Source organism: Antechinus flavipes, chromosome 1 (assembly GCF_016432865.1).
Source record: "Antechinus flavipes isolate AdamAnt ecotype Samford, QLD, Australia chromosome 1, AdamAnt_v2, whole genome shotgun sequence".
In the NCBI taxonomy this organism is placed as follows: Eukaryota; Metazoa; Chordata; class Mammalia; order Dasyuromorphia; family Dasyuridae; genus Antechinus; species Antechinus flavipes.
Window position 1 is genome coordinate 262,642,377 of NC_067398.1, and position 24,677 is coordinate 262,667,053.

General features: G+C 36.8%; 1 protein-coding gene across 1 annotated transcript in view; it reads right to left on the bottom strand.

The window, feature by feature from the left end:
* The window catches only part of VWA3A (von Willebrand factor A domain containing 3A), an 88,378-nt gene extending 66,919 nt beyond the window's left edge, over window positions 1–21,459 (bottom strand). The window contains exons 1-3 of the mRNA XM_052001211.1: window positions 21,166–21,459; window positions 16,492–16,582; window positions 15,926–16,046 (exon numbers count right to left, since the gene is read on the bottom strand). Coding sequence (XP_051857171.1) covers window positions 15,926–16,046; window positions 16,492–16,556 — 186 coding nt within the window. The 5' untranslated portion in view covers window positions 16,557–16,582; window positions 21,166–21,459. The remainder of the gene's footprint in view (window positions 1–15,925; window positions 16,047–16,491; window positions 16,583–21,165) is intronic.
* Window positions 21,460–24,677: the final 3,218 nt, after the last annotated feature.

Genomic DNA, 24,677 nt, shown 5'->3' on the forward strand with positions numbered 1-24,677 from the left:
TCAAAGCATCTTTAGATGTACTAATTCAATGTAAACCAACAAATACTTATTAAAGCCTGTGCTAGGAACTGGAGATGCTCATGGTCTAATGGATGTTTGAACTCATCAGTTTAGAAGTTCTCTGCAACAATGGAAATCATAATCCAGTTTGACCTGACCAGCCTCTGCTATCCTTGCCCAAGTCTGTTGTTAAGTTTACCACTAGGGGTCCATTCTACATGCTGGAGAGTTTCCTTGCTTTCTCCTTTATTCAGGGAAGTCCTTTGGCTATAATTTTTCATCTCATTTAACTTCTCAATGTTATTTGTTACTCCCGTTCTTTAGAATTCCTCAATGGCTATGTGTCAACTGTTTTATTATTAAAACTGCATTGTTGGGGCAGCTAGGTGGTGCAGTAGATACAGCCAGCCTTGAAGTCAGGAGGACCTGAGTTCAAATCTGGCCTCAGATACCTAACACTTCCTAGCTATGTGATCCCGGGCAAGTCACTTAACCCCAATTGCCTCAGGAAAAAACAAAACAAAAAAACCCTGCATAGTTGGTTTTGCAAGGGTCAATGTTGAAAAATTATCCATACATATGTTTTGAAAATAAAAAGCTTTAATTTAAAAACAACAACCAAAAACTGCATTGTTGGTGAAGTTGTGAACTGATCCAACCATCCTGGAGAGCAATATGGAATTATTATTATTTTTAAATAACTTTTATTGATAGAGCCCATGCCCCGGTAATTTTTTTTTTTACAGCATTATCCCTTGCATTCACTTCTGTTCCAATTTTTCCCTTCCCTCCCTCCACCCCCTCCCCCAGATGGCAAGCAGTCCTTTATATGTTGACTAGTTAAGAGTATATCCTAGATACAATATATGTGTGCAGAACTGAACAGTTCTCTTGTTGCACAGGGAGAATTGAATTCAGAAGGTAGAAATAACCTGGGAAGAAAAACAAAAATGCAAGCAGTTTATATTCATTTCCCAGTGTTCTTTCTTTGGGTGTAGCTGCTTCTGTCCATCTTTGATCTGAATTAACTCTCTTTATCGAAGAGATCCACTTCCATCAGAATACATCCTCAAACAGTATCGTTGTTGAGGTATATAATGATCTCCTGGTTCTGCTCATTTCACTTAACATCAGTTCATATAAGTCTCGCCAATCCTCTCTGTATTCATCCTGCTGGTCATTCCTTACAGAACAATAATATTCCATAACATTCATATACCACAATTTATTCAACCATTCTCCAATTGATGGGCATCCATTCATTTTCCAGCTTCTAGCCACTACAAACAGGGCTGCCACAAACATTTTGGCACATACAGGTCCCTTTCCCTTTTTTAGTATCTCTTTGGGGTGTAAGCCCAGTAGAAACACTGCTGGATCAAAGGGTATGCACAGCTTGATAACTTTTTGAGCATAGTTCCAAATTGCTCTCCAGAATGGCTGGATGTGTTCACAATTCCACCAACAATGCATCAGTGTCCCTGTTTTCCCACATCCCCTCCAACATTCCGCATTGTCTTTCCCTGTCACTCTAGCCAATCTGACAGGTGTGTAGTGGTATCTCAGAGTTGGCTTAATTTGCATTTCTCTGATAAATAATGATTTGGAGCATATTTTCATATGTCTATAAATAGTTTCAATTTCTTCATCTGAGAATTGTCTGTTCATACCCTTTGACCATTTATCAATTGGAGAATAGTTTGATTTCTTATAAATTAGAGTCAATTCTCTATATATTTTGGAAATGAGGCCTTTATCAGATCTTTTGATTGTAAAAATGTTTTCCCAGTTTATTGTTTCCCTTCTAATCTTGTCTGCATTTGTTTTGTTTGTACAAAAACTTTTCAATTTGATATAATCAAAATTTTCTATTTTGTGGTCAATAGTGATCTCTAGTTCTTCTTTGGTCATAAGTTCTTCCCTCTTCCACAGGTCTGTGAGGTAAACTATCCTATGCTCTTCCAATTTATTTATAATCTCATTCTTTATGCCTAGGTCATGAACCCATTTTGATCTTATCTTGGTGTATGGTGTTAAGTGTGGGTCAATGCCTAGTTTCTGCCATACTAATTTCCAATTTTCCCAGCAATTTTTGTCAAATAATGCATTCTTATCCCAGAAACTGGTGTCTTTGGGTTTGTCAAATGCTATATTATTAAAGTTATTGGCTGTTTTGTCCTTTGAACCTAACCTATTCCATTGATCAACTAGTCTATTTCTTAGCCAATACCAGATGGTTTTAGTAATTGCTGCTTTATAATATAATTTTAGATCTGGTACAGCTAGGCCACCTTCATTTGATTTTTTTTTCATTAATTGCCTTGAAATTCTTGACCTTTTGTTTTTGCATATGAACTTTGTTGTTATTTTTTCTAGTTCATCAAAGTAGTTTTTGGGGAGTCTGATTGGTATAGCGCTAAATAAATAGATTAATTTAGGTAGTATTGTCATCTTTATTATATTTGCTCGCCCAATCCAAGAGCATTTAATATTTTTCCAGTTGGTTAGATCAGACTTAATTTGTGTGGAAAGTGTTTTGTAGTTTGAGCAATATGGAATTATGACTAAAAGGCAACCAACCAATCCTTGGACCTAGCAATTTCACTAGTAGGTCTTTATCCTAAAAAGGGTGAAAGGACTTACATGTGTAAAAATATTTATAGTAGTCTTTTTGGTGATGATAAAATATTGGAAACTGAAGGGATGCCCAATTGGGAAATGGTTGAATTTCACAAGCAGTGGTACATCAATGTAATATAATATTCAAAAAGAATGGAGAACAGGCAGATTTCAGGGGAGAAAAAAACCCTGGAAAGATGTACAAACTGATGCAAAGTGAAATGAGCAGAATTAGGAAAATATAGTATCTAGCAACATTGTGTGATGAACAACTATGATTGACTCAGATCTTCTTAAAGGACTCACAAGGGAAAATGTTATCCATAACCGGATAAAGAATTGAAGGAATCTGAAGATTGAAATATATTTTTAAAATTACTTTATTCTTTCTTGTGTTTTTTTTCTTTTTATGTTTCTTCTTTCACAACTGTGATTAATAATGGAAATATACTTTACATGACAGCACATGTATAAATAAAATGCCTACCATCTTCAGAAGAGAGGAGGGTTTACAAAGAGAAATATTTAAAATCTGTAAAAAAAAATCTTGAAATGCTAAAAATGAATGCTAAAATTTTCTTGATATGTTAATGGATGAAAAACAATACTATTGAAAAAAGTAAATAAAATGAGCCAAAGAAGAAATGGCAAACCTCACCAGAAAAATTCTAAATGGCATCATGAAGAGATTGAAACAATTGAACAACGAAGAATAAAATTTTTGTTGTTACATTTTTCAAGGAACCTTTGAATGAATTTGACATATCTGGATAGGATACACTTTGTTTTTAAAAAGGCCAAAGGTGGCACTTTGAGCTATCAAATCAAGAGCTTTTTCATATTCAAAAGTATGTACAGTGGGAGCTTATGCTCTCTTTTAGTCATTAAGGTCACAAGGAAGGGGAGGAGAAAATACACATTTACATGTAGTCTAAGTAGATTAGTAATCTACATGCTGCTGTCTACTGTGCTAAAAGCTTTTAACAAATTTTCTTTCATTTGACCAAAGGGGAAAAAAAAGGCATAGTCATAGCTCTCAAGGAGTTTAGTCTAACAAAGGGGAGGAGTTTGAGAAATACAAATAACTATATTATAAAATAATTAACTACCTAGGAAAAGTCACATGGGTTGACCTGAGAGAATTAATCACCTTTTACTGAGAGTGATCAGAGAAAACTTCATGGAGGAGATGACACCTGAGCTAGACCTTGAAAGAAAGGAAGTCAATAAGCGAGATGAGGGGAGCTATTGTGTGCCAAAAAAAAAAAAAAAAAAAAAAAAGCCTAGAGGAAGGAGATGGCCCCATCAGGTTAGGAAAAAGTGAGTAGTCTAATTCTGTAGGAACATATTGTGTAGAAAAAACTGTCAAAGTTGGAAAAGTAATTTGGGGTAGAATTGTGGAAAGCATTCAGACCTTAGTTAAAGAATTTGCATTTTAGTTCCCAGACAATGGGCTGGTATTGACTGAAGTGCTAAAGTGAGAATGTGTCCTATTAAGGGCATTCAGAAGTTACTCATCCAAAGAATTCATGCTAGAACTAATCCTAACTTTCTCATATTTGTCAAATTAAAGGGAATTGAGTTCTATAGTTGTAATCCTGCTTTGCCTTCCCTAACAAAAATAAAGGGAAAATCCACCTGGCATGAGCTGAGACCAGAGCTTCCAGAATTGACTAGTTATAATTCCCATCAATATAGATGAGCTTTAAATATCCCTGGAGAATGTCTAATTAAAACTGTAGAACAGTTCAGCCGTCTGCAGCCTCATACATGCCAGAGATGTCATTGCTCTGCATTTGAGGCCCTTCAAGAAACGGCATTATGTAGATGAGTATAGATTTAGAGCTGGAAAGTATAGAAGAAGTTTCTGATTCAATCCTGCCTTTTTATGAGTAATGGGGGCATTCCCCTTTGCTCATTCTTTCATTTTCCCAGCATTGTTTATTTCTAAACTACTATGTTGTGGTGGAGGCAATTTAGGCCACATATAATTTTCTGAGAGTCTTCTAAATGACTGATAAGCTGATAACACTGAGTACCCATACCTAGCAGAAAAAAAAAGTCAACTTTTGACTGGCAGCCTTATTGGAGGCAGCCCTCTGGCTGACAAGATGTAAATTCATTGAGGGGTAAAGGATGGCTCTTCCCTAAACTTAGTGATGACAGTGAGGGCTACTGCTCCCCATGTGGAATGTAACTAGCTGAGTTTTTTCTGAGGCCTCTGGTTGCCTTTATATTTCTGTTTCCTTTTTTTAGCAATGACGTTATGAGTAATGAAAACTCTGAAGAGATTCCAGCTTTGGCAGCTGGTGTCTTCACCTTCCTTGGCATCCAAGCAACAGGATTTTTGAGAAATTTCCTAAGCATTGGCAAGAGAGGGCTGGCTCCAAGGGAAGAGCTGGCATTGGAGAGACCAGCAAAAATGGTGGAGGAGGAACAAGCAGTAGAGTCCAGTTCTCCCCAACAACTATGCCTAGGAAGAGTGCTATATAGTCTTGATTGGGAAATGCAAGGAAAAAGCAGACATTTTTCAATCTCTGGTCAGTATAGGGAGACAGACAGGGGCCTGTGGTCAGTGGGGATGTCCACAGTGGGGAAACAACTGAGCCTGCTCCCTTGGTCCACAATCCAGGTCTCAGACTAGGTTGGAAAATGAATCTTTAACCTCACTCAGAGCCAGTTTCTTCTCCCTTTTGTCATGGTTCTTTGTCCAGGATAGAGACCTGGTACACAGCAGAAGGTAACTTTAGTTGTATCCATCTCTTTGGGACTCCATTTGGGTCTTATTTTATCCTAATAGTCCTTTGAAGTAGGTTCTTGGTACTGTTCAATCATGTCTGATTCTTTGTGACCTTATTTGGGGTTTTCTCAGCATAATGAAATGGTTTACTATTTCTTTCTCTAGTTCATTTTCTGGATGAGGAAACTGAGGCAAACAGAATGAAGTTGATGTAATGTAGCTTCTAGGAGAGACAGCAATGATTTTGAGGTCCCCTGACTTTAGGGGGCTTCTGTTCTACCAATGTCAGTGATTCTAATTCTTCTGGCTTTGGGGTCTGCCTCAGGAAACTCCCACACCCAATCTAAGAACAACAATCTGTCTGATTCTGATTAGACCACTCCTCAATTCTTTGCTGACTGTCAGATAGTTTCTGGCCTCAGGATAGTCCCACAGATTAAACTCCTGAAACAATAATGATAAATCTATTCAGAGACCACTCCTGGTCCTATCTCTGGGCTGTAAAATGAGCATATCTATAACATGAAGAACTAGATAAATGTGTCTCCTTGCTCCTGTTTCTTTGGATTCTCTTGGAATTTAGACCACTTGTAATAGCATTACAATGACAATAAATTTTGCCCCTTAACCAGGAAATGGGTTTAAGCCTGAAAATTCTTTTGAGACACTGGTCTGTGATCCCAATCTTTTGGGGTTCCCTTTCCAACTTTAACAAAGTAATTTGCCCAGAGTCACAATCAGCAAGTGTCTTAGGCCAGATTTGAACTCAGGAAGATGAATCTTTCTGCCTCCAGACCCAGCGCTCTGTGCTCAATGGCATCATCTAGGTGCCCTGAAGGTAGCTTTAACCTAGGCACGAGTTGACTCCTCAGTCTCAGGAAATCAAACAGCTATAGCCAATGGGTATTTCCATGTTCATAGTGGAACAGAAAAGCTTCATATTCTTTTTAGATATTATTCAACATGTAACTTTGAAAGCTTTCCTACTAGTCTGTGATTCTTTTTGGCCTTTTTGTTCTCTTCCATACATTAACAAAAAAGATGTATTCATGTAAGTAATCCAAAAACCAGAGTGGAGGATGCCGTAGCAGGCAAAGCCCATCTGAAGAAGGAAATAGTTGAAGAATTCAGGAAGTAGATTACAACTCAGCCATAAACACACAACATAGGAGTAATTGGGAACTTCACTTATCTAGACATTTCTTACAACTCTACCAAAATCAGAGCTGCTAATATATTCTTGGCTGGCCTTAATGACAATTAATCCTTAAAATGTGGAGAAAACATTAAGAGAAATTGCTTTTTTGGATGCAGTTGTTGAAATAAAAATGATGGAAACCTAGGGGCAGAGGTAGAAATGACCATTATGTCTTAGTGTTAATGGTAGAAAGAAGAGAAGAAACCTGGACATTGTTTGACATGAATCTTTGATTTTGGAAGAGTAAATTTCAAAAAGTTCCAGAGAAAGGCTTAGGGACAAAATTTCTTCAGGGCAAGGCAACCTGGGAAGAATGAGAAATTCTCAAGAATCATGAAGGTGCATAGAGGTTATGACTGAGCATTGTCTTGGATCCTCATTAGAGAGATCAGTGAGGATTTATTCAGGAGTTAATGAAATCTTTTTGACCAAATATGAATTCCTTATCTGCTGTAGAAGCAATCAATTTATATATTTGGGTTACCCACTTGTATTTGGCCTTTTAAAGGTATTACTGAGACAAACAGAGAAACCAATCAGACACATGAAGACTTCATTCTGTGAGAGGGAATCCTGCATGCTCACACCATCCTTTCCCAGGGACACCGTTAGTTAATCAAATTCTTACTAAGTGCTTATGGATCAGGGACTGTGCTGGGTGTTGGGGGTCTAAAAAAAATTCTATTTCTGTAATGTTCTGTGTATATCTGTATCCATCTGTATGTATACATATATATGAATATACGTCATATTTCACATACTCAAGAGGTTTTGTTGTTTTTCAGTTGTATCTGACTGTGATCCCATTTTTTTTGTTTGTTTGTTTTGTTTTTTTGGTAAATATACAAAGATAATGGTTTGCCATTTCCTTCTCTGATTCATTTTCTAGATGAGGAAACTGAGGCAAACAGGGTGAAGTGACTTTCTCAGAGTCACACAACCAGTAAGTATCTAAGGCCACATTTGAACCGAGGAAGATGATTCCAGGTCCAGCACCTCCACTGTACTACCTAGCTGTCCCTACTAAAGAGGTATCATGTCTTAGAAAGTGTTGCTTTCCCTTTGTTCTGGGTGGAGGACCACCGATGACATCAGGAGAGTGATATCTTGATTTGCAAGTGAATTGGATTTAAGGGAGGCAGAGCTATGCAAAATCATCAGCCTCACTCCTCACTCCATCCTCTAGAGTCATTTGAATCCAATGGCAAGACTTAGGTCAGGACCACTAGCAATGGCTCTGGATGCAGAGGGAGGCCGTGGCCTTTTTAAATTAAGGTCTTTCTCACGTTCGGTTTGTCTGAGACAATCCCCATTTGGTAGTTAAAGGCTGGGTAATAAATGAGGCAAAAGATGGCCTAATTTGCTTTCACAGAAGGATCAGTTTGAGAGGGAAGCCCTTTAGGATTTCTGGCCAGAACAGAAATAATTGCTATTTATACTTTCTCTCAGCCAACCATCAGAACACATATAATAAGCAAGTGAGGCTTGGGCTGGGACCTATTATTGGCTAATTGGTGAGGACCAGTGAGATTTGTGTAAAAAAAGTCAAGTAGCTTCATTTGAATCCCAGTGACTTATCAAAGCTTGGCTTTACAGTTATATTTCAAGAAATCACAGCTGAAAACTACACGAGACAAAAGGATTAATTGTTCCGGTTTTTGTCCTGAGAAACTTTGTTGAAGTTAAGATGTGTATATAAATTTGGGGGTGGGTGTTGTTAGAAAGACTGCTCTGATAAGAATTTGTGAACAGAAAATTGAGGGAAATGGGTCTGAGATAGGGCGGGGTAAGATGAGTGAGGGGGTGTGAGCTGCCTCAGTATACATACCACTGCTGTTAGAGATGGCAGAGCATGTTTGGGTGGAGCATTCCTTTTAGGAGACCCTACAATACAATGCAGTATTTGCCTGTTTTCCCCTTCCCCTTTTATAATGTCCTTGTTCCACCCCAAACTGCAAGCCAGGAGAGAGCATACATTAAAACCTGATTTTTAGTGTTTATATCTCTTACTAAATGATAAAGTATGCTCAACCTTAACAGTTTCTTTTTGTATCTTTTTTAGTCTTGGGAGTAGGGAGTTGGGGAGGACAGTAACAGGCATTGAATGCTGAGAGAGAATAGGAGAAGATACACTTTCTATTGGAAATGTCAGGATCCCTCTCTTTTTTCTTCTGGCAAGGAAGCTCTGGTTGGAATTAAGGAGAATCTTAAATGATTTTATATTCCATAACTTTCCAAAGTAAAGCAAAAGCATGAGTTGAAGGTTTTCCCTTTGAAGGAAAGGAAAGGGAAGAGAAGGGAAGGAAAGGGAAGGGAAGGCAGAAGCAGTTTCTGTCTAGGTCATATAGCCTTCCCATTGCTTTATTCCACACAGCCTCAAAGGGAAATCCCTTTGTAGAGGGTAGTCCAGGGAAGATAGTAGAGAAAAATTCATTCCCAATGGAAAGAGAAGGGAAGTGGATAGAAAGGAGAGGCTCTACCCAGGGAGAAACAGTTTAGCTTTCTTCTTCATACATCATAATTCCCTCCCTCTCCATGATATGGCTATAGTCAACTGTGTACAAATTATCTCTTCCAATATAGTATAAGCAGGAACATTTTTGCCTTTGTATCCCTAGTGCTTGGAATATGATAGGTGATGAATAAGTGTCACTTAATTAACTAATCATCAATATAAGTGCTTTCTCCAAGGTTGAAGATTGAAGCCAATTCATTTTCACATCCTGAGTAATTCTTGTGCATGTTCTCCCAAAAATATTCCAAAAACCTTTCACTTAACAGTCCTCTTGATGCTGAGTGGATACAAATGGAGTTCATGGGCTGTCCATCACTTTTGGCCATTCTTTTTATTCATACATTTTTAATGTCTCTAATAACATTCTTTATATTCCTTTTGTGCAATTCCTGACTGATATGTTATATCCTATTCACACCTGCCATGTGGTTCTTCATTGTCCATTGGGTCATTCATGACCCTCAACTTTTATTCTTCAGAGATCATGAAAATCTATGACTCATATTCATAAAACATCCAAAAAACATTGTTAAAAAAGGAGCTTTTGTTTCAGGGAAAGACTCAGGGTCTCTAAAAGCATGGCAGAATTTCCCAAAGACAATCTAGCCTGCTCTTTTCCTGTTCAATTCTGGGAACAGCTTATTGTCCATGTATAGCATCTGTTCAAGACACATATACTAATGGACCAGATTTATGAGTTGTCCATCCATAGACAGTATGATATGATAGTAATGTATGATATGGTAGCAATAAAATCTAATGCACTCTTGAGTTTCTTTTAGAGAGCTGATAGCCCCATTGAACTTTGTTCCAGTCAATTATCTGGAATAATTTATTCAGCTCTGGGCACCATATTTTAGGAAGGACATTAACGAGATGGGACATAACAGAGAAGGACAGGATGCTGAAGAGCTTCCCATTAATGTCATATGAACATCAATTGAAGAAACTGGGGAGGTTGAGCCTGGAGAAGAGAAGAGGGGCAACAGTCTGAGTATTTGAAAAGCTGTCAAGTAGAAGAGATACTGATTTGTTCTCCTTGGCCCTAGAGGGCTAGGTAGCCCTTGGGAGGCAGGTAGGCAGCAGAGTTCAAATCAAAAAAAACATTTACTAGCTGCAATGGCAAGTCAGTGAACTTTAGACCTGCCTCAGTTTTCTCAACTATAAAATGGGGATCAAAATAAAGTCTAGGGTTGTTGTGAAAATCAAATGAGGTTTTTGCAAAGTGCTTAGCATAGTCCTTGCCCCCTATTAAGTTCTGTATAAATGCTATTATTATCTCAAATATTTTGATTCTATATTGTACTCTACCTCAGCCACTTATAAGGTTCTCTACTTTAAATTGTTCCAATTCTAAATGAATTAATTCATTTCAGTTCACATTTATGAAGTACTTACTATGCATGAGGCTAGACTATCAAGATCTAAATTTATGAAATTCCTTTCTCATTATAACCTCCTGTCTTTCCAATTTTCCCATTGAGTTACTACTTCCTGTAATGAGGAATACCTAACTTGAAGGCATTCAATCTCTCCTTGGTGTCTCGTGCTTAGGTCACATTTTCCTCCTTCCAGTCTTGACCGAATTTCAACAAGACATTATTCTTCACCTTGGAATTCCTCCAGTTTTCCCACCTGCTAAATTATCCCTGACACTTGGTTACATTCATCATCTGCTTTTTTTGTTCCTACTCTGAGTTACCAAGTCCTGGGAGGAAATCATGAAACCTTGCTGAGTGTGAACACTACAAACTCACACTATCTGATTTCAATCTTGTCTTTACTGCCACAGAAGTCCTCTGTTTTGTCTCTAGTGTTCTATCAAACTCTTCATTCTGTTGTCCTTCATTTTGAAGAGGATCAATGACACTGTAGGGCAATGTCTTGACTTGTACACGAACTAGATTTAAGGAAGACAAGTTGCATTAAGTTGTCAGCTTCACTCTCTCTTCCAGAGTCAGCAAAGTCAAGTGGCCAGACAAAAGTAAAGACAGCTGGCGATGGTCCAGGATGCAGTGGATGAGCTTGCAGTCTTTAATGTCTGATCAAGCTCTAAAAGCTTGATCCACAGCACTTGTTTCAGCTGCTTTCATGACCACTGAACAAATTGTCCTCGTCCACCTATTCCACTGGAAGAAGTCTTCACATGCTTGGGTTAGACATCTCCTAACTCACCAATGAGTTGGAGGTCCACAGGTTATCCTCAGCTTAGTTTAGTCCACCTGTTAGTGCATGTTACAGCTTAGTCACAGGTGAGAGCTGAATACCACAAAGGTATACATACAGCACCAGAGGTATTAATCCTCCTTGAACACCTCATAACACTCTCAAAGAACTTGATCTAATCCTTCTGTCTCTTCAAATTTCCAATTTGATTCCACCTTCCATTTCTTTAATAAAGGAACTCATCTATTTTGATATGAAGATATTTCCACACTTCAAGATCTATATTCATTCATCCTTTTGATCTTTGCTGTGGACGAGGAGATGGTCTTACTCCTTGTCAAGACTAAGCTTTTCTTATTAGTTTAGTCTTTCACTCACTCCATTTATTATCAGCCAAATTTCTGCTGCCTAAAAACATGTTCAGTCTCTCCTGTCTTAAAGACAATTTAAAAAAGTCCCTTTCACTTTGTCTTCCTCTTAAGTGCTAATATCCTTGGGCCTCAATTTCTTCATCTGTAAAACGAGGAGATTGAGCTTGATGGCTTTTAAGATCTCTTCTAGGTCTATGATCCTATCGTTCTACCTTTTTTGCTTGAGGTCATCAGTGTTCTTTTAATTGATATATGAAATGACCTTTTCTTAATATTAAATTCTCCTTGATTTGTCTAAAGCATTTAACTCTTATTTTGTGCTTAGCATAGTATCTACTATACAGTAGCTTAACAAATATTTGTTGGTTTATTAGTGATTTCTAACTAGATGTCTCAAAAATCCATATCTCCTGCTCCAGGTTTTGGCTCTAGTCCTGAATTTCCATTTGTCTGCTTATCTGTTAGTGCCTCAAACTCAGCGCTGAGCCAATTAACTTTCTTTTGAAACTTGTCTCTTCTCCCAACTTCATTTTCTGGTGTTGGCATCTTTAGCATCCCAGAAATAAACCAGGTTCAAAATTTAAGCATTATCTCTGAGTCTTCTGTCTCACTTATCTTTTCACATCCTACACTATTTGCCAGATTTTGTTGACTTTTACCCCCACTATATTTCTGGAATTTATTTCTTTCCCTCTACACACAATGTGAGCAGGTAGGTGGTTCAGTAGGCTTGGAATCAGGAAAACGCTTCCAGAATACATCTAGCCTCAGACTTACTAGCTGTGTGACCTGGAGCAAGTCACTTAATCCCTTTTGCCTTAGTTTCCTCATCTGGAAACTGAACTGGAGAAAGAAATGGCAAACCACTTCAGTATCTCTGCCAAGGAAACCCCACAAAGGGAGTCACGAAGAGTGAGACACGACTAAATGACTCACTGACAAATATTCTGGCTAGAATGTTGTCCTGAATTGAATGTAACTAACTTTATACCTCATCAAAAAATCTTGGAGCTGCAAAGAAACTCTGGAAATAATTTGGTTGTGTGCTCTGCCTTTATCTAGAATGTCTTCATACTTCAAAAGTGTGGGATATTTTAAATTTTACTCTTTGATTAGTTAACAATAACAATTTATAATTACATCACGCTTTAGGTAGTAGAGCAAATTTCATTTCTATTTGACATATACAACTTTACTCAAACTGGTTAAAGTAAAGGGAAAATGTGACATTCCCTCCCACTCCATCCCCCACATCATGGGTACAGCAAGAATAGCAGCTTCAACTACAATTTTGGCTACCTGCTACTGAAAAGATTTTACATTTTGCAGGTGGGTTGGATTGAAATGTCAAGAATCCAAGGACAAGGTGCATCCTATCCAGTGGTATTGTATGATTCAAATGAGATAATAGATGTAAAACAATTTGCAAACTTTAAAGTGCTATATAAATGCTAGTCATCATTATTATTATCATTATTATATGTTTTTTAATTAGCCTACAGGTACCAGATCTCATTAGTTGAGCCTACTATTTCTGCTAAGTTGGGCTGAAAATGTTTAACAATTGGGCTTTGTGGAGAAAAAAGAATGTGTGGTACATGCTCACTTTTAAGTTTAATCAGCATTGTCAATCTTTTTCCTTAACCTGGTTAATCAATAAAATAATAAATAAAGCCTTGCTTTGTAATGAGGCTGAGATTGAAAAATTAACAATAGGTTTTTGGGAACCTAGAAGCCAGTTCTTGCATGTCCCTAGTCCTGCCTTTCTAAAAGGTGTTTTAGAAAAATGAGGTTTCAGAGCCTGGTGAAATGGCAACCTGAAATCATGGTATACTAGAAGTCCCAATCTGCTTAAGTTACAAGTTTTCTTAAAAGTCACAGAATAACATTACTAAAAATGGTCCTATATACTTCATTTTATTGACAATGAAAAGGCAGCTAAATTACTTTCTTGAGTAATTTATTCCAATTAATTAACACAGCAAAGTTGAAAACTAGGATTTGGGTCTTCCTCTTTCTACTGTGCCACATACAAGTTATATTTACATCTCAGCCAGAGAATTTTATGCATACCAGTCACAGATTTGATTATTACAAAAATGCACATATTGATAAATCTTCCATCTATCATCAATAGACTGCCTGTGAACACAAGTAAGTTTGATTGCCTGTATCAAATATATACCTGATCTTTTCTTGAATGACATTTTGAGGTTGACATACTGAGAATAGTAGAGTTCTTACCCATATTTATTCATCTTTCCCATATTAGAAACTTTTGAACATGGATGCATCATTACAACATCTGAAGAAGTACTACTGAATACATCTATTTTGACTCTATTGCCCATGGATTAAACCTCAGGATCTGATCCCTACAGAAATAGAACAGTGCCTTCATATGGCAGTAGGACATAAAGTGAATAGATGACTCTTCTTTCTACTTCTCCCTTATGCATGTAAGATTTCTTTCTTAAAGATTTAGACTTAAAACTCAAATCACTCTGGTTCTCTTAGATTGGCCAATAATAGATCCCAGGTCAAGCCCTTCTTGGTCATTGTTTGGGCCCTGATTGGCTCAGAGTGAATGTAAATAGCAATTGTTTCTGTTTTGGCCAGAAACCCTGCGGATCTTTTTTTTCAAAGTCCATTCTCTGCCACATTTCTTACTCAGCCTTAATCACTGATTGGATGTTGCCTCAGTCAAACTGAGGCCTGTTAAAGACCTCAGGCCAAGGCCTCCCACCATATCCTAGGTCCCTCCAGTTGTCTTGATCTCCACGGGACCCAGACGACTCTGGAGGGGAAAGTGAGGCAGGTGACCTTGCCCAGCCTCTCTCACTTAAGTCTAATTGACCTGCATGTCAGGGCATCATCTCCCTGATGTCCTGGTTCTCTTCAAGAATGAAAGACAAACCACAATATACATATATTAAAAAGGATACCAGGTTTAACAAACTCATTTGCAGAATCAGTTTGTTTTTTAAGTTGGAAGATATCTTTCAGCTTATTTATTCCAACCTCTCAATCAGTTAGCATTTATTAAATGCCTATTCTGGGATGAAGGACAATATGGTATAGTAGAGTTGGTCTCAGATGCAGGAAGACATTGGGTTCAAATCTTGCCTGGGACATCTATTTGACCTTGGGCAAATCAATTAGCCTCTTAGTGCCCACTTGTTTGTCCTCTTAGTGCCACATTTTAAGTTTCATAGAAGGTACAGAATAACCTTCACTGGGAGGAGGAATGCTCTTTATCAATAAAATCACAGGTTCAATCACTGTCCTCTTAAGAGAAATAGTATCTTGCCTTCAAGGAGCCTACAATTTAATGGGGGAAATAAGCCTTGATAATGACAGATGGTCATCTAGTCTCTGATTAATCACTTCCTTGATTGGGAGCTCTGTATGTTCTTTTCAATGTTGGGTAGCTTTGAACACAAAACTATTTTCTTTTTCAAGGAGAAAGATCAATCTCTCTTTAACTCCAATCCAACGATTTTAGCACAATTAAGCACCTCTGGCATAACACAGAATGTGTTAGCCTCTTTTTCCATTCTTATGTTCTCTTTGGTATAATTTAAATACAGAAGTCATTCAACTGTTTCTCATGTGACATGAGCTTTATCTCATTCCAGACTTTTAGTCTTTCTAACCTTGTGATGGGAGTGTCTGAAGTGATGAAAAATGGAAATACTTCTCTAATAAAAGAGAATAATCTGATTTTCTCTTTTTTTTCATGTACAAAGTAATTCAAATGAGTAGATATGTCTCCCTCTGTTAAGAGGATTGTGTTTTTTTTTTTAAAGAATTTAAAGGAAAAAATCCATTTCTATTCATGTTCAGTATGAAAATAAAATCTATCTTCTTTCTCAGAAAAACAAAACAAAAATGGGAAAAGGTTTTGAATTTCATTTTGTATTTTCCATCTTTTCTAACTTATACTTTGCAAATTTCATGTCAATCAGCAGCAAGCATTTATTAGGTACATAATTATGCGATAGATATTGCTAGTCCCTTGGTCTGTACATATTTGGGAGGAATTATTTCTTTTCCCTTCTTTGGGTGCAATTCAAAGCATTTTGAATATTGATATTGTTACTTAGTCAATTAATTATACTCTTCTTCTTAGTCCTACATGTTCTGATGTTGCTTTGCCAAGTCCAACTTTCCAGCTGTTCTAGATTGAGGTATATCATTTAGGAAAGACCTTTGAGCAAATCCACCCTCCATTCATATCCAACCCCCTAAGCATTTGTAACTATTTCTTCTTAGCTATATAACTTTTTTGTTTGCTTGTTTGTTTTTTTTTTTACCAAGTCCTGGGTCTGTTTGATGTCTGAAACCAATAATCCATTATTTGTTTTTTCAGAGCTTCCATCGATCAGCTGCAAAGTTTTCTGCCTTTTAAAGTCTGCATCAATATTTCCTTTCATGCTATAAAACACAAATTTCATTTGGTCATTGCTCATAATTCCAATTTGCTGTTTTCTTAATTTAACCTGTCTATACTTCATCCCTCCAAATAGACCTCAGAGTAACCTTGGAGAATTTTAATTTCTTTTGCATAATCCTGAGATTTTCTTATTTGCTTTGTTTTTCTCCCAGTTATCCTTTAGAAACTCCACTATGTATGAATCAGTCCTTAAAATTTGTGCCTCAAAGCCAGTTTAAAGGGGAAAACTTTTCATAAAGTGGTATACTAGCAATTAGCCTCTCTCTCATTTGGAGTCCAATACATATTATTCTTATATTTTGTTCCACATATGATAGTATTGTGGAAAAATTTCAAGCTATTTAACAAAAATGCAAATAATTTCATTTCCCTCTTATGAGTAAAATTTTTTTTTCATTTGGAAACTCAGGTAAGCTAGTTCCTTACCTAAGATCTTGTGGAAATCTTTCATTATCTTGACTCTGGACTCCAATTCTGGTTTGTGTGGCCATTTTAGAATACTCCAAGATATAGTTCCCTATGAAGGAAGATTGGCACATGATTTAATACAATTTGTGGCAAACATTCTGTAATAAGGCATGTGGCATGGAACTTCCTTGGGTATCCTTAGTTCTTTTAAAAGAATCGTAGAGCTACCTATAGTCACATGAAAAAATGCTCCAAATCATTACTAATTAGAGAAATGCAAATTAAAACAATTCTGAGATATCAAGTCAAAACTCTCAGATTGGCTAAAATGACAGGAAAAGATAATGATAAATGTTGGAGGGGATGTGCGAAAACTGGAGCTCTGGTGTATTGTTGGTGGAGTTGTGAACTGATTTAACCATTCTGAAGAGCAGTCTGGAACTATGTCCAAAGAGCTATAAAACTGTTGTGTATCCTTTGATCCAACAATGCTACTATTGAATCTGTATGCCAAGGAAATCATAAAAGAGGAAAAATGTACAAAAATATTTGTAGCAGCTCTTTTTGGCAAAAAAAAAAAAAAAAAATGGAAAATGAGTATATGACCATTAATTGGGGAATGGATGAATAAGTTATGGTATATGAAAGTAATAGAATTTCTTATTCTATAAAAAAAATGACGAACAAGCTGATTTTAGAAAGGCCTGGAAAGATTTGCATGAACTGATGTTGAGCAAAACAAGTAAAACCAGGAATATATTGTACACACTCATCATACGATTGTGCAATGATGATCAATGAAAGACTTGATTCTTCTCAGCAGTTCAATGATCCAAAGCGATCCCAATAAACTTTGGATAGAAAAACGCCATCTGCATCCAGAGAGAGAACTCTAGAGACTGAATATAAATAACACATATTATGTTCACTTTTTTTTCTTTTTCTTTTGCTTTATTTTCTCTTATGGTTTTTTCTCTTATGATTTTTCTTTGCTAACATGATTCACTGAGAAATAGTGTATTTAAAAAATCAACATACATGTATAACCAGAAAAAACATTTAAAAAGGAAAAAAATAATATCATGGTAGGAGAAAACACACTAAATTCAATGCCACAGAGTATTTTATTTTGGATCTCTTTGTTAATGCTTGTGGTATTTTAAATTTTCAGAGAACCACTAAGGATTACTCAATAACACCTCACCAATAGAGCAAGGAAGTGGGATTCAGGAAGCTAGGACTGCTAAAGTTGAAATTCCATTGGAATCTTGGGAAGCCCAGTGAAGTCTCAGAACCTCTGTTTCATAACAGTTGACTAAGAAACATACATTATATGTAAAGTCTCATATCACCTACCAATTTGTAGAAATGGCAAGAGGGATTGAGCAACAGATTAAATAAAAAGTAGAGTTGGAGCTAGCAAGAATACTGGATCAGGAAGTAATCTGGGTTTTAGTCCTAACCCTGTGGCTAATCTGCTATGAGACCTTGGACAAGTACTTTACTTCTCTGTGTCTCAGCTTTTTCAGCTATCACATGGAGATATTTACATAGGTTTTTTTTTTTTTTTTAAAGGAGGACAAAATCAGATTATGGACATGAAAATGATTGGAAAATTGTAAAGCATCATAACAATGGGAGCTCTTAGATCTGTGCTGGTAAATAACAATTGGCTGTATGCACAACACACTTAATTTAAATTAACATTTTCTCCATCACTTTCTTGATTCTAGATAATCAAAAGGACAATAAAGCCAACACTTATTTGTATTATTTGTTGATTTCTTGAGTTGTAAATACTGACATTGAAAATTGAACAATAGTCCCCTTCAAGGTTGCTTTAGCACAACCCTAATTTTAGTACTGAAAGATGTTGTTACTGCCTTGAAAGAACTAAAAATTACAATTTACCATTTGAGATGTAAGTAGTGAAATTCTGTCATTTTAAAATTCAAAAAGTGACAGAGGAGGAGGTATAGAACAAGAGGACATCATTTGAAATGGTAGCTTTAAAATAAGATGTTCAGTCTCAAAATACACTTATAGCAGGAATTGGAAAGGGCAAGGATGGAGTTAGGATTGGCTCTACACATAGAGGAAGATGGAAGATGCTTAGTTGATATGATTTCAAGGGTACCAAAGTCACTTTTCTAAAAATATTATTCCCACTGGTCTTCAATGAGTCTGAAAATTTGAGCACTAATCACTTCAGGTCCTTAGGTTTAAAGCATTGACAGCCTTGGCTACAATTTACATATTACAGGGAGGGCAAAACATTGAGCCATCAGTGGCTTCTTTTTAGATGAGCTAGTTGAAAAGCAAGTCTGAAGGAATATTATATAAGACAGAAGATTTTGTGAGGGTATGAATTGTAAAGTAGGACAGATAAGTCTAGAGTATGAAATACTTCAGTAAAGCAGGCAGTGTGGAACCACATTTTGGGAGGGGTCTTAGAAAGCTAAGGGTCAGGAGTTTGATGAAAGGGAGGAAAGGACCATTCAAAAGGCCAATGAAGCATCATTATAAACTAATTTAGTATTCTTTGAAGTCTTGTTGAGAGGTTCTTCTGGAGATTAGGGGCTACAGAAGGCCTGAGAATGCAGTCCAAGTGTCACAGCACTGGTTCAATGGAGACTAATGTTCAGGGGCCTGGAAACTGAAAGTGGGTTTGAGAAGAGGTACTCAGAAACTTGAATGGATCTGGGAGCTCATGTTTGAATGTTCCTTCCAAGGATGTAGTGTCAAAAGGGGTCACTGAACCATACATAAGAATCCTTCTACAGGGTGCATATTGACTTAAACTGTTTGCCAGTATCTCTATTCTATTGTATTTTTATCTGTTAAACATTTTCTAATTACATTTTAATCTGGTTCAGGTCACATTCGGTAGTACTGGGGGGCCAGGATGTCTGTTTGATAAATTTGATGTAGATTATAATAACAATAGCTATCATTTATATGGTATTTTAGGATTTGCAAAGCACTTTACAAAGTTATGTCTTTGATCCTCATAATAACCCTGGGAGGTAAAGACTACTGCCACTTTGTGATTGAGGAAACTGAGGCAGAGAGAAATTAAATGATATCTTCATCTGTGTCTGAGAGTACATTTAATTTAACTTTTGTCTTCCTGACTCCAGGTAAAATATTTTATCTACTGTGCCACCTATCTATTCCTGTATAACTTCATATCCTTCCATAATTTTGGCATAGGAATTTCCCCCCAAAATTAAGGGACTTCCTCTATTTCTCCTTTTCTTGTTATTTCTTGACTTTGGTCAGCCCATCTTCCATTTCTATTTCTGCCATCCATTTCTTTTATTCCAGTTTTTCTTCATTAGTTATATATTGCAGTCTGCTCAGATTCACAAAAAACAACAACAAACAAAAAAGACTGGCTTCTTAATTGGGTAGTTGCCTGTCTTTATCCTACTAGCCTGTTATTAATGCCCGAGATTTTTGTGTTTTTAAAAAAGAGATTCTTGAGATTCTGTTATTTCTAGGAAGGTAATTCCTTAAACTATTATCAACTTGTATGTACCAAAATGTTTGTGGCAGCCCTGTTTATAGTGACTAGAAACTGGAAAATGAATGGATGCCCATCAGTTGGAGAATGGCTGAGTAAATTGTGGTATATGAATGTTATGGAATATTATTGTTCTGTAAGAAATGACCATGAATACAGAGAGGTTTGGAGAGACTTACATGAACTGATGCTAAGTGAAATGAGCAGAACCAGGAGATCATTATATACCTCAACAATAATACTGTATGAGGATGTATTCTGACAGAAATGGATTTCTTTGACAAAGAGAAGATCTAACTCAGTTTCAATTGATCAATGATGGACAGAAGCAGCTATACCCAAAGAAAGAACACTGGGAAATGAATGTAAACTATTTGCATTTTTGTTTTTCTTCCCGGGTTATTTTTACCTTCTGAATCCAATTCTCCCTGTGCAACAAGAGAACTGTTTGGTTCTGCACAAATGCATTGTATCTAGGATATACTGTGACATATTCACCAAGCATAGGACTACTTGCCATCTGAGGGAGGGGGTAGAGGAAGGGAGGGATAAAGTCGGAACAGAAGTGAGTACAAGGGATAATGTTGTAAAGAAATTTTTTTTCAAAATAAAAAAATTAAATAACAAAACAAAAAAATGAAAATAAGATATTAGTAACTCTCTAAAAAAAAAAAAAAACAACCTATTATTAACTAAGAACTTAGAAAGGGTTATTTGACAGGCCATTGAGAGCAGTTTGCCATAGTATCAAGAATTCTTGACTTGGGATAAGAAGACATAACTTTGAATCTCAGTGCTACTCAATATTCATATGAGCCTTGGGCCATTGTCACTTCACCTCTCTGATTCTAAGTTTTCTTACCTATAAAATTTGCCAGGATTAGATGAAATGAGATCTAAGGCCTTTTCAATTTCTAATATTGTATAATTTTTGGATATTATAAAGTTGCTTTGGGGAAAATGGTAGTTTGAGAGTTGTAGAGAGACTCCTGAAAAGTTAGATGAGTAGTCCAGACTTCCTAAATTAGACAACTATGCTAAGTTTGGGAAGGTTGGTGATGAATTTCTCCTTTCTCTTCCCAGCCTTTTTCTAGAAGAAATTTCAATCAATTAGGACAAGAAAAATTTTCTACCCCAATCAGGAAGTAGATGACTAAACTACCCACCTATATCTCCCCAGCAGTGATGATGATCAAGGGCACTGTCCTCTTATCCAAGGGTGTGACTGACCATTTTCCAGGCAATAGTTGCTGCTTTTTTGGCCACTGATGGCAGCTGAGGTAAGACCCCAGCAGCCTGACCAGCTGGCCTTTCCGTGTACCCTGCTACGCTTCTTCTAGTCTCCAGGATCCACAAACCTGATACTCATACTCACCTATCACTTCCTTCTATCTTTGATCCTCAGTCCTTCATTTTTAGGAGAAATGTTTATCCCAAAGGACTTTGGCTTCTGGTCACACTTTCTCCCTTACTCTTTCTAGTCCGCTAGGGGAGCTCTATAGGAATGTTTCTCCATTCCCTAGGTAACAGACTGTAACACAATAAGCTAGGGACAGGGGCAGCGGCAGAACTACAGCATATTCTGATACAATTTCCAGAAACTTTAATGTCCCTCTATTTTCTCTCACCTGAATAATAGCCAGGAAGCAGTATTTTGCTTGTTGCCTTGCTATTGTTATTATCCCTAGTCTTTTTGTGCTAAGCAGAGAAAAATGGTTTAGTCCAGGTAGAAACAGGTTCTTTACCTGTGGTGGCCTGCCTTGAAACTATGCCTTTTTTGCATTGGATCAAAAATGGCAGCTGTTTAGAAGATAAATGGGGACTTGGGGATGGGCTTAATACCAAAATCACCATTTCTTAGTGCAGTGGCTCCCTAGCATCATTGCTTGCTTTACAAATACAGTAGGTAGGATTAGTACCTTTTACTAGGTAAAATTAGGAAACTGGGTTTGTCTTCAGCACTGGCTTCTCTAGGCAGGACATCCTCCTCCGAGGTCATTCCCTTTCCTCCCTCCCATAACTCCTATTATCAATCAGAGCTTTCGCTTTAACTGTCTGATGGGCAGTTCAAGCCTTCAATCGGAGGGAGAGCTCTTCAAGTGTCTTTTTTTGACCTCTATCTCTTCCTAGGTAAATCTTATCCACTCTCACAACTTCAACTACTTGCTTCCATGCAGATGATTTCCCATTCTCACTATTCAGTTCTGACATCTTTAACCTTCAGACCTCCACCTCCACTTCCCTAAAGGACCATGCATTTATGTATCTCAGCCCTCTCATATCCTCCTACACACAGAAGACGTGTTTGGAGACTGTGCCATTTAATAGAAAGAACAACTGTATTTGAACCTACCGGATCTGGCTTCAAACTTACCATTTATGATAATCTGTGTGACTTTGAGAAATCACTCAAAAGCCTATTTTTACTACTATGCGCTAGCTACTATGTTAAGATCTTAGACAAAAATGAAACTGCCCTTACCTTCTCATTCTGTAAGAGTGCGACATGTACACATATAAACAGTGCAAAATAAGTACGAGGTAATGTTAAAGTATGAAAAGCAGTACAGAATACTGGGATCTGGAGTCAGGAAGACCTAAGTTCAAATCCGAGCTCAGATATTTACTAGCTGCATGACCCTGGGCAAATCACTTCACCCTATTTGCTTATTGCCTCATCTATAAAACGATCTGGAGAAGGAAATGGCAATCCACGCCAGTATCTTTGCCAAGAAAATCCCAAATGGGGTCATGAAGAGTCAGATATGACTGAATAACAAGAAAATGAAAAATTCACTACTAGAATCTTGAATTTACATCACTTTTTGCATTCAGTTTTTGAGCTTTTTAAATAATTGAAGGCAAGCAGTTATCCATGAGAACAGTGTGGTGGAATGAAAAGAGCAATAAAGGTGAGTTCAAAAGATCTGAGTTCAAATGTTGATATTCTACTTACTATCCTGAGTGATCTTGGGCAAGTTAATTGGCTTATGTAGGGCTCTGTTTCCTCATCTGTAAAATTATAAGTTTGGTCTAGATTAGCAGTGCCCCAATTTACTGTTCACAATAAAGACTTTTTCCACTCTTAAAAATTACTGAGAACCCCTTTGCACTGTTAAAATTATAGAGGGGTCTTAACTTTTTTTATGTGGGTTATATCTATCAATATTTATTTGTAGACATTAAACCGATAGATTTTTAAAATGTTTATGAATTCATCTAAATCTAATAATAAAACTCATCACACTTTAGGAAAGGTAACTATTTTTTTTAATGAAAAATAACTATATTTTCCAAAACAAATACAATTGAGAGGCATTGTTTTACATATTTTTGTAAATCTTTTTAATGTTTGGCTTAATAGAAGACAGCTGGATTCTCATATCTTCCTCTGCATTCAATCAGTTGCCATGTTGTTTTAGTTGAAGCATATGAAGAAAATTCAGCTTTATACAGATATTTGTAATGAAAAAAAGGTTTTGATCTTATGAATGCCTGAAAAGGTCTTGGGTACCCCCAAGGGTCCTTGAACTAAATTTGAGAAATGCTGGTTTAAATAAGTTCCAGGATCTCTTTGAGATACTTTATTTTATGATACTCTCTCAGGATACCATTCTCATCACTGGCTTAGATGAAGAGTCAAAAAGGTTACAGAAGTTTTAAACCCAAGTAGTCAAATAATACTTTTGTAGGCCCTGTGAGTCATCCCAGTGATAGCTGTGGCATGAAGTTGTGTGATCCACTAACATGGTGAAAGGAATCAGAAAACAAGTAGTTTAGGGTTATGAGAGAAAATGCAATCCTTTAGTATTTGTAACCAGTCTGTGATCTAATAAGCAGTAAACAAATGCCAGTTGCTATATTAATATTACCTGTTTTTTATATTGACCAACCAGCTCTCAAGTACTGTTTCAGAGAGAAATAGCAAAGCTAACTATGATCCTAATGACTTTTTTTTTTGCATTGAAATTAAAGAAAAATCAATGCTCAGAAATGTTTATCTTTATTTTCTACTAGAACTTATGAAATGCTCTTTTGAAGTATCTGTTTACATGACTGAAAAGTGAACTGAAGATTTTTCTTTTATCCCTCCCAGATGTATTTGCATTTATCACACAAGTAATACAATTAATACACAATTTATACAAAGATGCTTACCATGTGTTAGATACTGTGCTAAACGATGGGGATGTAAAGAAAAGGCCAAAACAGTCCTTGCCCTCAAGGCCCTCTTTCCCCAATGAAGGGAAACCACAAATATAAATCAGAATGTATAAAATATATATAGACTAGATGGAATGACAGAGAATGACCCCATAACTCTTTTGTTTTAAGTAAAACCAGATATTCCAGGTGCCAATTCATTAAATCCAAAAGAACGAATCTTCATATAGTGTGGATATGAAAAACTAAAAAAGGAAGCTATTTTGAGGCAGGTGTTCTACCCAGTAATTTTCTAGTTATGTTAGATAGCCCTCAAATCATAAGACTTAGATTATGCCAATCCACCAAGTACCTCTGGGCAGGATAATTTACTATAACTGGAATCTAATTCATTATCTTGGGTTAAAAATTGTCATTCGTGGACATGGCTCTCTTCAACATTGAGAGGATTCAAACTAGTTCCACTTGTGCAGTGATAAAGAGAGCCATCTATATCCAGAGAGAGAACTGTAGG